The sequence below is a fragment of the Haemaphysalis longicornis genome, unplaced genomic scaffold (genome assembly GCF_048455015.1).
Source record: "Haemaphysalis longicornis isolate Haplotype H1 unplaced genomic scaffold, Haemaphysalis longicornis Haplotype H1 scaffold_2, whole genome shotgun sequence".
Classification (NCBI taxonomy): Eukaryota; Metazoa; Arthropoda; class Arachnida; order Ixodida; family Ixodidae; genus Haemaphysalis; species Haemaphysalis longicornis.
Genome location: NW_027526295.1, coordinates 269,291,510 through 269,308,856, shown reverse-complemented (window position 1 = coordinate 269,308,856; position 17,347 = coordinate 269,291,510). Strand labels below are relative to the sequence as shown.

The 17,347-nt window shown below is 47.7% G+C and overlaps 1 protein-coding gene across 1 annotated transcript in view; it reads right to left on the bottom strand.

The window, feature by feature from the left end:
• Nucleotides 1–17,347, bottom strand: part of LOC144168629 (transient receptor potential cation channel subfamily M member-like 2) — a 58,848-nt gene that overhangs the window by 22,681 nt on the left and 18,820 nt on the right. The window contains exons 8-17 of the mRNA XM_077697575.1: nt 16,658–16,786; nt 16,090–16,292; nt 14,760–15,012; nt 14,052–14,136; nt 13,926–13,977; nt 12,383–12,512; nt 11,072–11,215; nt 4,172–4,402; nt 1,901–2,075; nt 240–302 (exon numbers count right to left, since the gene is read on the bottom strand). Of these exons, the coding sequence (XP_077553701.1) occupies nt 240–302; nt 1,901–2,075; nt 4,172–4,402; nt 11,072–11,215; nt 12,383–12,512; nt 13,926–13,977; nt 14,052–14,136; nt 14,760–15,012; nt 16,090–16,292; nt 16,658–16,786 (1,465 nt within the window). The remainder of the gene's footprint in view (nt 1–239; nt 303–1,900; nt 2,076–4,171; nt 4,403–11,071; nt 11,216–12,382; nt 12,513–13,925; nt 13,978–14,051; nt 14,137–14,759; nt 15,013–16,089; nt 16,293–16,657; nt 16,787–17,347) is intronic.

Here is a 17,347-nt window from a genome sequence, read left to right as displayed (position 1 = left end):
AAATAAATTGCAGGAAATTGTCAGAGAGAATAGTACAGAAGGAGAATTTGCACCAAGGTATGAGTTCGCCCTCAAATATTTCGGCCCTAACAAAAGAATAAAAACTTCGCATCAAATTAAACTGCTCCCGGCGTGGCTCCGTTTCCGTAAGTACACTATCAAAAGACAAAGTGTACCAGAACCTAGCCTGTGGCGGTTCCTACATTGAAATGTAGCGCGGAACAAGTGGTCATACTCACATCGGCTTACAAAGCAACCCTTGGAGGCGTCCGGTGGAACATTGCGGAAGCACCTGGGCTCTCCTGAAGGAATGCAAGAAGTTACAATGGAGACGTGCATCGAGCGTTTCGATAACAGCCTAAGGTGCAGTTGGGTACTGCATTTAATGTTCTGACATTTATGCGGAAGCTTTAATGTCAGAATCAGAATCCCGTTTATTGTGTCAAACATTTGTTTACGATAGCTTGTTATAACAGAGGAGGCCTCAGTTTGTGACTGCATTGGAACCTCCTGTAGTAAGGCCCAGAAAAAATATTCAAACAGTAAAAATTATTAGGAGCAGTCAAAGCGCTTTGTGGAATGCAGCACACATAATGAAGTTTATCCAATAAAACACATTATTATCCTATATGCTACTCAGCGTAAAAGAAATCCTCAAAAATAGATCGAACACTGCTTAATAAATCAAGGAAGACAACAAGGATCGAAAGCTAAGTGCAAACCTGAAACAAATTACATTTCATCGAAAAGGAGTTTTTAATCGTTAAACGTTTGCGTGTGCACTTGGTTTACATTTACACTTGTCTTACGTTGGTGGTAATAAGCTCCATAAATTGATTGCAGAAAAATTAGCCTTTTATTCCTCGTAGTTCATGCGTTCCTTTTCAAACACTTCCCCTTTCTCGCCTTTTCTATAATATTTAGAGCCGTTGGCACTTGCAAACAAAGCACCGCTTTTATTACGGCGAAGCTCTCAGCCTCTCGTTCGTCGGAAAATGTGTTGTAAACAAAAAAATCCAGGAAAGACCTAGCACCTCTCACCCAAGACGCCAGCGCAGGGGCATCTTGGATAAACACGCCGAGTATATGGCTTCGTGATTATGACGATTACGGTTATGATAATGCTTCCAGTCTTGAGACAAGCAGACTGAGAAAAAAGACTAAACAACATCTTGACCTGCTCGCGCGGTACGCCTGTTAAGCATGTACGACTGCCGGGTGGGAATAAATAGTCTGAATCCCGCAAAAGTTAAGTCAGTACAAGTTTTCTGGTAAAGTATGGCGCGCACGCGCCACTTTGTGGCCCCAAGTTTTGTGTGAAAACTGGCCTCTGCTAATGTACCGTTTTAAACAGCGCCCTGTGCTGGCACCAGCTCCGCAACCTGTTTGTTCAGGCCTGACCCGTAGCTGACTTGACCGCGTGATCTATCGTCTGCCAGTGCGCACAGCATGCCAAGGCGCACAAGCCTCAGAGGCTAAACTGAGCTCGTGAAGTATTTGTTATGGTAACAAAAATACGACCACATTCGGCCAAAAAAAACAAAGTTGCTTCACCCCTTTTCGTGAATCAATTAAGAATCTCAGATTTGGCTGAGTTTTTCCACCTCGGGATGTTTAACGTGCGCTCAAACCTTAACGCACAGATGTTTTCGCTTTTCCCTTTCATCTGAAAATCAGTCACCGAGGTTGGGGTGGAAGGTACGCCCTTGGGATAGGCAGCACAACGCCTCAGCCACTGAGCCACCGCGGCGGGTCAATCCGAAAATTTAAAAATCGATAACTATGCAGTCTCGCGTTTTTAATACCATAATTGCTTCAAGTATTTTCTTCCCCCATCCCCCTGTAAAAATGAAGTTTTGAGTGTAACAGTCGAAGAATACCGAACGACGCCGCTACAAACCTTCAAGGTCGGTGATCGGGGTCAGAAAAAGGGAAAACCAGGCCTTGTGGAATACCCTGCGGAACAGCTCCACGGTGATCGGGTAGTCCGGATAGAGTATGGCATGCAGCACGATCCCCCCGCTTAGGATTACAAGCAGTGCCATGCGCATGAAGTTTGCAAAATCACGGAAAACCTGGGGGAATAATGAGCAGGTAATCAGGGCATCGCATACACTACGTGAACTAAATTAAGAGAAACACACACAAGACTGAAACCGCCGTTAAAATTTCACTTGTCGTTGCTCAATGCTGTCCTCCGATATTTTCCAGAAATGAGTGAAAGAACCTAGCAGCCCGAAGGTGCCTTGCGTTGCTCTCGCGAGAGACGAGGCAGTAGGGGAATATTATCCAGAATAATCCCAAGTGCTGAAGCCGAGGGCGAGCAGTATAATAAACCTCACCGTACAGAAGCACAGTTTCGTCTTCTACTACTAGCAGGAAAATACACTTCCAAAGGCATCAATTATTTGACTTACATTTATAAACGCTAACATTTGACAGCGCTAGCGCTGAGGCCAAGCGGCTTGCGTAACAAAAAATGGCCGCGTATCTGCTCCTTTCGTTGCAAATGTCGATAAAAGACGATAGCCTTGATCGACTTTTGCCAAGTAATGCCGCTCACCTCTCATGTTGTTCCTCTTGTGTCGCGCTCCTTCCAAGTTAAAGACGCCAAAGGTTTGCTTAAATCATATTAAATTTCCCGCGTTCCACTGCTCCAAACCGGGTGTCTCGATGCCAACGCTGCCGTACGGCTAAGACGCGCGTTAGTCAAGGCGCCCTACTTCAACCTTTATAGAACCGCGTTTCCCTACTCCACGTGCGTTGCAAGAAGAACGTGGAGCCTATCTAGTGGAACCTTTCGTAACTCTTGCCACTTGATTTCTTCAAATGCCGCCAGAAGCTATATGGCGCGGGCGACAGCAGGCGACGGTGGAGTGATATTTTTTTCTTCAGTTGATGAAGTATTTATTCTCGCCAAAATCAAACATGTGCGATTTTTTATAAAGGAACGCTGCAAATATCACTTCTGTATTAATTTGTCGTCTTATAAATGCGTAAGGTCTTGTTGTTCTTCAACAATATTGACAAGTATGAACATTACACCGGACTTAGATGGGTAGATTTAGCTGTGACTATATAAGACTATTGCGCAGACCTTGCTTTACTTTGGCCGGGTGGCTGAATCGAGTCACAGACAGGAAGACTGACAGACAGATAGACAGACAGACCGAAATTTCTGGGCTTAAGTTGCCCAAGAAAGACTATCGTCTTTAAAAACCCTGTTCTAGGAAGGCAGCGCTGGCAGGTTGTGTTGTTGCTGCTTGGGAACACCACATTTTTGAGGCACTCATAAAGACCGTGGCGAGGACCGCACTCACGTTCACAGCCTCCTGAAGTTTTCGCACTTAATTGAGTCCACCTGAGGCTCCATTAAAACCCCGTCCAAAAGCCTAATGCTGTACGCAGCATGATAAGGTGACGGGGAAGGAAAGAGTCCCTTCCCATCCAGACTAGAACTTGACAACAGAATAAAGAACCAATCGTCGCTACCCAAGCGTCGATGATGCCACAGAAAAACCGACAGAAGAGGATAGCGAAGGACAGGGTCCATTTTCCCGTTATGAAAGCACTACTGAGCTGCTCATCCGAGGGGTACGCTATGTTAGTTGCCGACGACGTTCGCGGATATCATTAGCCCGCCTTTCCCGCCGCTCCTAATGAGTGGTATACGCGGGCAGTGAAAGTTTTAGGTTTCTATGAGGTGCGGTGGGAACGGAGAATTCACGGGGCTGTTGATTGTACCTATCGTCAAATTATATTTATCAGTTTTGTACAATTATACGACATTTCTATGTCACAAGTGATACATTAGGTAGACTCAGGTGGCTATCGTCGGCTCTCACAGTGACCCCTTAAGAATACAATGTAATAGGAAGGTTAGGTAGAGCAGGCCCTCAGCATTTGGAGGTCATCATGGTTTTATTTTCGTTAAAACTTTGTTTTTTTCTTTCACTTTTTATTTGCTCTTTTTTTTTTTCGCTATCTGGAAGCCCTCGAAACTAACTCCTGCGGATGCTACTGTTCCCTAAATATTTTTTTCTAATTACGAGCGATATCTTTACGTTTATAAAGGAAATCTCATATATAGGCAGTAAAGAAATGTATCGTGCGGATGGTCATAGAAAGCGCGGGCATTTGCACATATGTGAGAACAAAAGCGAAGTCTCACCATAAGCTTGACAGTGTAGAGAACCGGTCCGAGCTGCGGAGATATGGGCAGGTAGATGAGCGTCTGGCGGTAGTAGAAGTAGAGCAGGCACAAGCAGGTGAGCACCCTGCCATTGTAGGGTTCCTCGAACATCCCGAAACGCAGCAGTCTCGACCACAGGTACGCGGTCCCGAACATCATTAGTAAGACCACTTCGACGTACTTCGAACCGAGCGGGATGTTTGTGTTGGACTGGAAAGTTGTGTTATTATAGATATCATCAGGTTAAATCTTTGAGCAGGAAGTTTGCTTTTGTTTTTAAAAGATGTCCTAGAGATCGAGAGCAACAACTTTTATCGTTTTTCAGCCCGCAGATCAGTATACAAACAAACATAGCAGACACATTACTAAAAGTACGTTCAAAGTGATACCTTTAGGTTATCATCATGCAACCTAATGCACTTCTGGACAGCCCGATTTTTATCTGTGTTTCATACACTTTACTCATTTGCAAATTGCTTTATGGAACATTATGTTATGGACACTGGTGTTCTGCTCATACAAGTCTACTTCGTAAGTGAGGACAATTTTATTATGTTTTGTCCCTGAGTGAGGTATTACGTTTTTTTTTTCCTGCTGGCTACGTAGAATGTATTGCATAAACCTACTCGTGAACATAGCGCCGCTTTTCCTGCCACGGCCTCTGCGCAAGGCTAGTGCAGCAAGCGAAAATGAATGGAGAAAAGAACTCCGAGGATGCCTAAGCACTTGTTTTAAGTTGTGAAGGAGGAGAGAGAGAGAAAGAGAGTAAACTTTATTAAAAGCATCGTAATGTGGTGTGGGCTCCTCAGTCCAAGACCCCATTGGAGACCCTTGCCGCCACGGCCCTTTCCACAGTGTAAGCTGGGAATCGAGACCGGAGCTGGCCAGCTCCTTCTCCCACTGCTCACGGGAAGGGTGCGCGATTCTTTGAATTTGGGGGTTTGCCGAACACTCCCATACCATGTGGTACAGGGTGTCCGGGGCAGCGCAATATTTGCACGGCGGGAAGTACTGCGTTGGATGAAGCGAGTGGAGTTTGGTCGGATGAGGAAAGGTATTTGTTTGGAGGAGCCGGAAGCGCTGCTCCTGCCCTTTTGTTAGAGATTCATGAGCGGGAGGATAGATCATTCTTTGGCACTGAAAGCCCTCTATAATCTCTCGATACGTAACCAAAGGACACGCAGTCTCTAACCAAGACCGTCGTGTCGCCTGGCGGGATAGATCTCGGACGTTGTCGTGGGCATTCGTGTTGCCCTGGAGGGTTAAGTGGGCTGGTGCCAAACAATCTTCACTTTTCTTTCGGATGGCTTTTGCAGCAGGATGTCCAGAGCCGTCTTGGAAATTCTACCACGAAGGAAGTTTCGGCAAGCCTGTTGCTAGTCCGTAATAACGGTATCCGCAATTATCTGGGAGATGGCCAGAGCACTGGCCCCTTTCTTGGCCTGCGTGGTGGTTGTGGAGGGCAAGGTACCGTTGAAGTAACCACGGGGTTCATGGCTCCCCTTCTCGCATAGTCGGCGGCGTCGGTATAAATCGTGTGGTTTCGGTCCCTGTGTCGTTTGTCGAGAGTGAGCGCTCTTGGTTCTCTTCTCCCTGCGTGGTGAGTAGGCTCCATCTTACGGGGTATAGGGGCAACGTCAATGTTTGTTCTTATTTTTGGAGAGAGAGATAAACTTTATTTTGAAACCTGTGTCCAAAAGACTGCTCGGTTTCTTGGTTAGGAGGTACGTCGCGTAGTTGCTGTAATCTGTCTACGGGGGATGCCATTCCCAGTCTGGTGAGGAGACTCCGCCCGCAGAGTGTCGTGCTTAGTCGCAGACGCTGGCTGGCGAGGTGGGCCTCGACTAGTTCGGCGACCGTGTCATGTAAACCCAATTTCAGCAGCCTGTCGGTCGAGGTACTAATAGGGAGACTCAGAGCATGCTTATAGGCTTCCCGGTCGCCCTTGCTTAATATAGCATACGGAATGGCGCACGTAAGGCGTGAGATGACAAAAGCCTGTACCAGACGACGGGTGTCCGCTTACTTCATTCCCGCCACTCTGGTAGTTATTCTTCGGAGCATGTGGGTAATTTGTACCGTTGCGTGACTGAGTCGGTTGAAAAGAATGGTGTTTGAACACTCCTCTTGAATAGTCATACCGAGGACTTTGATGTGAGGTGATGGCAGGATGGTATGGCCGTCCAAGGGGATCTGGATGCCCGCATCGTGGATTTTTTTTTTTTTTCTCTTTCCGACCACAACATGTTCGGACTTGTGTGGTGAGCAGGATAGCCCGCATATCCTAGCGTAGTCCCTCACAGCATCAGCGGCCAGCTGGAGACGATCGCGCATCTCGCCTACCGAGCCCTTCCCTGTCCACACTGTAATATCATCGGCACATAAGCCGTGGTGCAGATCTGGGATGGCCCCGTTGATCGTAGGTAGGCCTATAAGAACTATGTTAAAAAGTAGGGGAGATAAAACCGCTCCTTGTGGTGTGCATCTCCCACCCACGTCATTGGGACTGGAGGACAAGTCACCAAGCCTGAGTATGGCCTTTCTGTGACAGAAAATCTCGGACATAATTCCAAGTCCGTGTCCCGCAGCCAAGGCTGTTCAGGTTGGTTAGTATTGTTTGGAGGGCCACGTTAGGGAAAGCCCCTTTCAAGTTTAAGGCCAGGATGGCTTTCGGAGTGTGCCAATTTGCTTGGCCCATTACATTTTTTACCTGCAGGAGAATGTCCTGGATTGAAAGGTGACGGCGGAGACCAAACATGGTTGGTGGCATCTTGTTTGCTTCTTCGAGGTAGGGTTGAAGTCTGTCGAGGATGATATGCTCGAGTAGCTTCTTCACGCAAGAGGTTAGGAAGATCGGGGGGAGGTTTTTGATGTCTGGTTTTTTCCCCGTTTTCAGAATTACGCGAACCTCGGCCGTCTTCCACTCCGCGGGGAGCGCACCATTCCTCCAACAAGTATTCATAAATAAGGTTAGCGCAGTCATTAAGGACGTATCAAGATTCGCCAATGATTTGTTTGTTGTGCTGCCTTGACTTCGAAGATTTGAATGTCGCTGTCCAAATTGGGGTTGGGCTGTCCCGTGTAGTTTGGGGAGGGTGGAGTGGAAGAGGTTGGCATGTATCTTGTTTAAAGTTCTTGAAGGAGGTCGTCGTGCGTACCGGGGAACGAGTGCATAACAGTGGCCATTACTCTGGCGGACTCACCCTTGTTTTTTGTCGGGTCTATAACGTACCTCAACAACCTTCATGTCTTGGAGTTACTGGGGGTCCCCCTTAAATCGTCACAGAGCGCGAGCCAATTTTCTTGACTGAGCTGCACTGTGTACCGGGCCGCTTCTTCAGTAAATGAGGCAATGCGTTTCTTTAATTTATGGTTATATCGCTGTCGCTTCCAACGACGAGTGAAACTCCTCCGCACCTTCCACATGTGAAGTAGTCTGGGGTCGACGTTCGGGATTTCCGTCGTGAGGTGAACCTTCTTGGTCGTGGCTTTAATATCCGCCCTGCGTTCGCTGGCCCATTCCTGTGTGTTTTCAATTTCTTTCGGGGACTGAGTATCCCGACACTCTCGAAATCTGCCCCAGTGTGAGTTTGGCTTCCCCGACATAAGCACTATAATCGTCGCCGAGGAATATGGTGGAGGTTATGCCGTGGTCACTGCCGAGGTCCTCTCCCTTTTTATACCATCGAACCTCGTGGATGTTTCGAACGAGCATAAGGTTGGGACACGTATCTCTGGTCACGCTGTCACCCGTTCTCGTAGGTACCGGCGGGTAAGTCACTAGCATGAGGTCCTCCTCCTCGATGGCGCGATCGATTTCTGTGCCCTTGCCATTCGTGAAGCCATAACCTCACAGGGAGTGCGTGGCATTAAAGTCCCCTACCACAATGAGCGGGTTACCGGCCGATTTGTTGACTGCCTGTTTAATATTAAAATGAATTTCAAACTTCTTGTGCTTTGGTCTGCAGCACATGTTTAGTATGAAGAGATTGTTGGCCTTCCCCGCTTTTCTCAGTATCAGTTCTGACAAGATTCCAACTTGCTCTTGCTGAATTAGAGAGTGCTGAATCGCAGTTATGCTTTTCCGTATGAGGGTGCTTGAATTATGTCTTTCGGTGTCCCCATGTGTAACATATCCAGGGAGCCTTCATGGCGCGTTTGTCTCTAGAAGTGCAATAACATCAGGCATTTCGCAGCCGGACTCTTGTACTGCATTAGAGGTGCGATTTTGGGCTTTATGCTTCTGTAGTTCCACTGCCATAGTGTTAGCTCCTGCCTCCTCTTGCGTTCATTTGCCATGGTTGGCGATGTCGGAGTTGTATTGCGTTTCTTGCAGTGATGGTCGCGCGTATGGTTTATCTCGACGCGAATGTCTGGTCAAAGACTGCATACTTGAGCTTTCTAAGGCTTCTACACGATTCGCTAGAGCGGCGTTTGACTGTTGAAGCTGGGCTGCGGTAGAAGCTAGGGCGGCCACCCGTCGTGTCAATGCCCTTATCTGCGCCGAAACCTCCGCTGTAAGGTTAGCTACCTGTTCTTTTATCATTTCGCCAACAATTTTGGTGGTTGCCTCTGAGGATTGCTTAATTTCTTTTCTAATGTCTGACTTGAATTGCTGAATTTATGCTGTGTTTTCGACATGTTCTTTGTCCTCGTCCACTTTGCGGTGTTTCTCAGGCACACCTAAGTGGTTTTGAGTTTCTGCACAGTGGGTTACTGAACTGTTTAAGGACACAAGTTCTGAAGTTCGGCTTGCATCTTATAGCCCTCGGCTTTTATCCTATTATTTTCAGCTTTTATCTTGTTACATTCCGTACACTCTGATTAGGGGGCGTGAGCAGCGGGAGAAAGCACTTCTGCCCAGCTCACCTGTCCGTTCTCTGGTTTTGAGCTACTCTTCCTTCCACCAGATCTGGATCTGGATTTAGACTGGAAGCTCCTCGATGTGGTAGTTGTCGAGATAGGACTCGTCGACCTTGAGTTCCTGGACCGTCGCCGAGACGTGCTTCGTGATGAGCTCGACTGCGCCGCCGGAGCTTGCCGCTCAATTCCACGCTCCCGATCCAGCGCCTTACGCCGCAAGATGTAGGATTCACAGAATTGCTGGGGACAGCCCTTGCTGGCCGTCAGATGGTTCCCCTTACACAGGGCACAGTAGGGCTTGCAGTCGTGGCCCGACTCAGGATTCCGCAGTCCACCCAACTCGCGGTTCGCACGTTCGGCTTTGGGCATACATCAGAGCGGTGACCCGTGGTGTTGCAGCTGCTGCAGTATGGCACAGTTTTCTTAGAGATAACACCTGACTTCAACTCTTTGTAGTACGCGTAGAACGGCACTTTATGCCCTAGGAATGCGATCACGACCGTTCCGGTATAGTGCCGAAACGTCGACACCAGAGAAACTAGTAACACGGGAAGTACAGGTCGTATAGAACTTGCTCTGTAGTGTAGTGGTTTGGAACGTCATGGACGACCCCCCTTGCCTACTCGGGGGGAGCCAGCCCGTACAGATTATTCGGTAGATCCGGACACCAATTTCCAATTGTCGGATTTGATTGAGGGTCCTGGCAGCTTGCTGATGAGGCGTGCTGACAGTCAAGATATTCTGGGTCTCATCCAAACTAATGCGCAAGTTGGTTTCGCGCCACGTAAGTTTTGCTTCTTGCAGAAGTGATTCCGAGAGTTGGGCAGGGCTAAGCATGGCGAGGGCTAGGCCATGTTTCGGCCTGATAAGCTTGTAATCGTCTTTCTGCAGCGGCAGGGGCTAGGCTTCGCAATATGAATGCTAGGTCGAAGTATCGGCCGCGAAGGGGTAACTCTGGTTCTTAGTGTCGCTCACCTTGGCTTTCCATCTTTGGGCCCTGCTTGCATTCAATATCCAGCCTTCGTCTCGATTGCTTTCGATTGGTTCTTCCTCCTCTGAATCGCACTGTATGTTGTCTTCATCTTGGGTATCGCCGTGCTGCTTGCCTAAAGGTTAAGTCGAGGCCGTGGTCGAGTATTGAAGTATTGAAGTAGCTCAATTCTGGAAGGTCGGTTTCAGCAGAGCATCCCAAACTTGGATGTTCCGGCCTACGTTGTCTTCTTCTCGTGTGAAGCCGGAAGCATTAATATTTCATTGAAGCCGCAACGGGTTCACTCAAGTGAATAACTTGATGTCGCGAATTTATTGTTTACGAAAATTGAGGAGAAAATTCGTAACTTTCATTAGGCAATAGCGTACGATAATGAATTTCTTGACGAACAGCAAGCTTGCATTTCGCCTTTGTGATCTCTATCTTCAAATCCTAGTGGTTCTACGCACCCAAGCTACACTTGGGCTATGAGGAGCGCCGTAGCGGAGTGTTGAGGGCAATTTTGACACCCTGGGGATCTTCACTGTGCGCTGGAACCTCGACGCACGGTGCCTTTCCTTGGGATTCGTTTCAAAAGCGGCCGCCGAGGCCGAGAATCGACCCCGCGTCCTTGGGCCAAGCAGCACAAAGCCTTAGCCACTGATCCGCGCGGTGGATATACTAGATCTTACACAATCGGTTTTTAACTGCTGTTTTTATTCTGCCTTAGTTGCCCCGCACCACCGATAAGGCATCCGGACACGCGATCTGGACATCCTAATGCGGAAAACAAGCAGCTTACGTATATATGTTTGAAGAAAAACTCGCACTAAAAACGAAAAATGGCAGATATACACCAGTACAGGCGCCATCATTTTTTGGTACCCACTGAGCAGCACGTCGTGAATATATTTTTTTCTACTACTAACTATAGTACTCGTCATTTATGTTCTAGGCTCCCTTTTTAAAGAGATACCCTATGAATGCAGAAAGTGTCCTTCGAAATACGACAGAGGCATAAAGAAGAGTCAAACATATGTGCTTACGTGGTGGAGGCGATAGGTGCGGTCGATCGTCTCGAAGCCAATTAGAAAAATCCAGAGCACACACACCGTGTCGAGAACCATGTTTCCGCAGGAAGGCCAAAGCACGGCGATACTGAGCGTTCCCAGGAAAAGCACGTAGAAGAGCTGCGAGACACGGGTGATACAAAGCCAATCAACATCGCCATAGTTTGCGCTGCTGAGCAGGAGGTCGGGGGTTCGATTCCCGGCCGCGGCGGCCGCTTTTCTGATGGAGGCGAAAAGCAAAAACGCCCGTGTGTACGAGATTTCGGCGCACGTTAAAGATCCCCAGGTGGTCGAAATTAATCCGGAGCCCTCCACTACGGCGCGCCTCATCGCCTGCGTTGCGTCGGCGCGTTAAACCCTACAATCAATCAACCAATCGCCATAGTAATTCCCCCTGCCTGTACAAGCCCGACCACCACTGATATTGGTCGGGCACACCGTCATTATCTGTCTGATTAAATTCTAGTGTTCAATATTTTTGGCATTTAAGCTGCCCAGGATTGGTGCATTATTGCGGTGATCTTGGCTAGTAGGTATACGTTGTTAGAATAAACTAGTGCACTAGGTAAGGTATCAGAGTACCACCACTGAGGCACTTAAGTCAGTCAGGAAGGAAACGTTGGTGTTTATCAGTGTCGCGAGATTTCCGCTTCTACAGCCTCACCGCGAACTTCGACCGGGTCGTTTGTTAGCAACACTGCCGAAGATGCAGCAAAACGGAATCTTGGAGACACTTCTTCTGCTGAAATGCTCATACACGCGTTATCTTTGGCTCGCATTCGGAACGACGTCTGTCACGCGCAGCCGCAGAGCAGGGAGGACAAGCTAAGTCTGCCAGAGTTGACCGAATAAAACGTGTCAACAACAAAAGCGGCGCCCGTGAATCTTCGCAAAGTAAACAAATGTCACGTGATGCGAATTGACCAATGATCATGCTGGCGGCATTAAACAAAAAAAAAAGTTGTCTAGCGAGACTAGAACAAATTTCGCATTGAAGATCACTGACGAGAAAGATGAGATCAAAGTAAACACGCATAGAGCGAAGCGCTTCATCACGTGCACGTTTCTTGCTTATCGGCGCCATTGTTTTGCGTAATTTTGAGCTCGAAGTTACCACTAAACAAGAAAAAGAACGCATTCTTTTACACCCACCATCTCAGAATCCAAACTCCCTCGTCATTTCAAGTTCAAAAGAAAACCGGGCGCATTTTATGTGCACGCTGTCCTTAAAAGTGAAAATTAGGACGCGAGCCAGTAACATAAACCAGCCATACTGCGTACTCTAACCTGGTACACCCAGAACTTGGTGATGGGAGCAGTCCACATTAGGTTCATCATCTTGTAGACTGGAGTGTCCGTATGCATGAAAATGCCTTCTTGAGCTGCTGTGACTCCTGTGTCGTACCGGTCGCCCTTGCTGCAAGAACGGTAGAAAAACGCCAAACTCTGCATTGCAGAAAGGTGGTTACGAGGTGGAGTGATTTGCAGCACTTGTTTCGTTCCTGCGTCTAGAATTGGAGGCGACTACTTTCTTTGCCGAGTACCGAGCACCTACTAGGCATGCAATGTTTCCACCGCAATTTTGTACATTTCCTTAATCTCTGAAGTAACGTAGAAGGCCGGGTTAGCTGGTACAACTTCATCTTCATGGCTCAAAAATAACGGGACAAAGGCGGTAGAAACACACGGGACAAGCGCAGAACCAAAATGTTTCCGCACACACTAACGCCAAAAATGAACGAACCCCCCCGAGATTCCCTTCTATTGAGCCAAAAGTTAGTGAAACAATTTTCACGTCCTGCACCGCGCCTAACGCTCTTCGACATCAGACAGGTTCGGAATGAATGCTGAATTTGGCGACCAAGCACTGCGTTTTTCTTAATCGCGCACTAATACGCTTAATTCATTTATCGACATTCATGTGAACATTCATGTGAACATTCATGTGGACATTCATGTGAGGCGCAAAGGGTGACTCTTATATTTGTACAATTATACACTGGTGAATCTTGTAAGCCTAGCCTTTGTTTTTTTTCCCTCTTCATAAAACACGTGATAGTTATCGTGTTTTTTTGTATTTTAACTCATGTTTCTGGGTGTGCCCACAAAGTGATTGGTTGTATACGCAAATGAAGTTTTGTTTTTTGTGACACGATTGTTTAAGGAGAGAAAGGCTTCTCTACTGTGTAAAAGTGTATGCTCATAATTACACGGACGTGATATTTACAGTGTCTGTACAGCTATATCTGTATTATGTGTAATTGATAGTTCCCGCTTCTGTCAATTACTTTTTTATTGGACCCTGCACTAGCCTCTGGCTATGGGTCCAATCAGTGTTTGTACACTTCATGCGACTAATAGTAATACACCTTCAATCAATCAATCAAAAAAATATCAGGTAGATGTGAACCGAATTGATAACCTTCGTCAACCCTCCCCCCCACTTTGCGAAGTGGCTGTCGTTTCTTGGAGAGGTGGTGCTAAAGCAGCGGGTTAGTGGGCTGGAGTCAGGTTTTAGGGCTAGCAATACTCGAGGCTCCCATAGTGCCCCGCAATGCAGGACGCTGGAAATTGGGACGATTTCTAAGGTTCCTCAGCGTGGTTTGGCGCTGAACGAAAAGTGTATTGCTTCAACAAGAGGAAGATATGGGCAGGGGCTCACTGCGGCATGGTAACTTGACCGAATGGTGCATATACCCAGTGGTTCGCGCTGTCATGGCCGTCTACAAAATCATCGCCTCACCTACCTTGGTTCGCGTCACCTGACCAGCCACCGGGTAACAGTATTGCACAACAGAATTAACAGATATACTGTCAACTGCTCACTTACGCGTTTTCCGAGACGTTCTTGGAGAAGCTGACTTCTTTCTCGCCTTCTTCTTCTGAAAAGTGTAATGGGGTAATAAGCGGAGGCAATTGAGTTAATACAGACCGACAGATTTGTTTGTAGGCTCACCTTCAAAGTACTCCATTTGGTGCGGGTCATTTTTGAAACGTACCCAAATGTACATGGGGAACACCGTGAAGGCGCAAAGGGTGACCTAGAAAACGAAAAAAAAAAGATAGATACTAATTATGTCTAACGTTTGCTGCTTCTGTATGCATTCAAAAGTTTGAAACAGTAATGCTAACTTCACTAATCATAACATTAAAAAAGAGACTATTACCCTAGGCTTCCCTTGGCGCTTCGAGACTGCTGTCTTTCCTTTCCGTATTCCTGCAATGGGCCCCTCACTCCTACCATACCAACCTACAAAATTCATCATCATCAGCAGCAGCAGCCTGTTTGCGCCCACTGCAGGGCAAAGGCCTCTCCCATAGATTTCCAATCATCCCGGTCCAGCAACAAGGCAACCTACAAGGTTTAGCGTCTGGGCAGTCTCCTTTGTCTGGCTAGGCACTCAACCATCATATGCATCTTCTGAGCCGCCCAAGCCATCTTTATTGCTTCCTAACTGGGTCTTCCTGGTTCCTCAGCTCTTCGAATGTACCTACGTTTATGGGTGGTAGCTGCAAGACCCATGCGTAAAATACACTTACAATCTGCGTTCTGTGTCTGTGTTCTGAATGTAAGTGTGTACTACGCTTGCGGGCGGAAGTAGCGACCACCTGCGCATGGAAGCCGCATGGAAGCCGCAAGGAAGAGAAAGAAATGGCGCTGCACCTTCAACCAGAGCGGTACACCAAAGAACCCCCAAGTGATGTCTCGAATGCTGATGCGGCCGAAAAACTCGTTCGTGAGCCACTTCTGACAGCAGGGGTGCGAGATGAACTTCCGGTTGCCTGCCTTCGCGGCGATGTCCACCGCGGTCTTGTACTTCCAGTCCTTGCTCTGCACGCTCAGGATTTCGTAAGCGCGACACGTGGAGTCGAGGTAGCAGAGGTTGAGCACGCCCGTCGCCATCGTCGCGAATTGCCTGCGGCCATAGAAATAAGATAATGCAGAAGCAAGAACGTGATAAAATTGGTGGGCCAAAACCTCTGTATAATCTGCGGATTACCCAGAGGAGCTGTTTTGGTTTCATGGAGTTGCTCACATTCACAAAACTAAACTCTATTCAACTGGTCGCAGCTCAAAGCAGGTAACGAATCTGCTGCGTCTTGCCGGCGGCGTCAACGCGATCGGCGGCGGGAGCACCTGTGTCGCGTACGATGCCAGTTTCGCTTGCCCCTCCCCTCCGTTTCGGTGGCTCTAATTTTGAGCCGAGCGCCGACGCCATCCCTCCACCCTCTCCCGCGCCTAGGCTGCTGCCACACCTGCCCTCTCGCCCTACCCGTATTTCTGCTCGCGCACGGTTCCAGCACGGGGTACCCTTACCCCCGGGGATGCATGCAGGGGCTATAGCTTAACATGCTTCTAAAGTTTGCCTTAAATCAGTGAGCAGGTTGTCGATGCAGTGCATTTGTTCATGACTGCGACGTCACCTTCTCGCTCCATGAAGATACTATCGCAATTTTACGACGAAAGTATTGTTCATGTCACTAACCTTTTCTGATTACAGACGCGCTCTAATTGCATCCGGAAAACCTCCGACCGCTATTACCATGTCGACGTGGGAGAGGACGCGCAGTGCGCTGCCCTGAGTTTTTTTTTTTTTTTTAATTTTGCTTTAAGGAGTATATGTCGCTGGTGTCTACGCGAGTTTGAAAAAAAAAGCCTAGTGACTGCGATGCGCTCATGAATAGTGCGCAGTTCAGCGTTGGCATCACCGGCAACTAAAATTTTAATTTTCTTGTGATAAACAACGATGAGAATTTGTCCAAAAAGCACCGATCGAAGAACTGCGACACGTGCTTTACGTGGCCACGGACACGTGCTTTACGTGGCAAGGGCCGATCTCTTCACCACTGTTTGGCCCGAGACTCCCTTAATACGTATCTACAGTATGCACAGTAGCACCCCTTGTGCTGTGGTTGCGTCGCGCAGGCGCCTCCGCTGAAAGCATGCGCGCCGAAGATGATTACAAACATCTCGCACACGGGCCAGCCCTTGCCTGCTAGTTTCCAGCAAATCGTGCTTGATGGTGCCGTCGGACACGTAGAGGGTCAGCTTCTCGTACGTCATGGATATGAGAAGGGCCAAGTGGATGGGCTGGTCGCAATTCTTCCAAAGGACCTCGGCTGTCTTACGCCGATTGGAGAAGGCTGCCCACAGCGTCAGTATGACGAGGGCCTTCCGCTCAGCCGAAGCGGCGTCCTGTAAAGGATGTTAGTGATACAATTAACTGGCTGAAGCGTACCCTATTTGTAAGACGCTTCCAAATAGAATAGAGCAACCTTATGCCATGGTGAACCTTCTTTTTCACTTGTTCGTTGTCAATAAATTACAGGTGCTCGTCTTGTTCGCAAATCATGTAGATGCACATCTTGCATTTCATGCAGAGAAACGCAAGAGTGTTGCTTAACAAGCTCACTTATGAAATTGCTGCTCCTTCAGAAACTGAGCCGTCCAAGTAGATCCCAAGCCATCGAATAGGCTCGATTTCAGCACTGCTTCCTGGCGAGATTCGGAAGACTTATTGTGCTATACTTATTGCGAAGGTAAGGCGATGTGCCTCTTACCTGGATGTACATGCCCATCGCTGTGTTCATTGAGAGCTCCTCTTTATCGATGAAGTCGCGAAGGCCCGTGGTCATTTCAATTAACCAGTTCAAGTCCATTTCGATGAAGTTTTTGCCTACCTTGGACAGCTAAAACAAACAATGAAACCATACGCATGTGAACTTCGTACCTCCATAAACACTCGGGAAGCAACAACTACACCGAATGTGACATGTCTTGCATTTTAAATTGCTTATCGAACAAACGAAACCTCTAATAGCAAAGGTAACAACGCTTGATAATCGTATTTTTTACAAAATTTATCCAGCTGTATACCGCTCGTCTTGAGCTAGAATTTGCTTTTGGGAAAGTAGGAAAAGCCAACCTATTATCGTAGAATGTGCAAAAACGTCAGACCGGTGTTCATGTTCTCCGGTTAAGAAACTGTTTACATCACTATTTCACACGAATGAATAGAGAGGCGGCGTATAATTAAACTTACGCATGAATCTATATAGGCATTGAAATAGTAATGTTTAAAATGCAGTTCACGGTTGAAAGCATACCTCGGCAAAACTAGCCCCCCATCACTCACTCACACAGAAAAATATATTTTTTCTCACGCACTCACTCACACTCACGCTCACCAGTCGCCCTCACCAAGCGCACACACTCGCACTCACGCTTACTACGCGCCCTCCACCACTCGC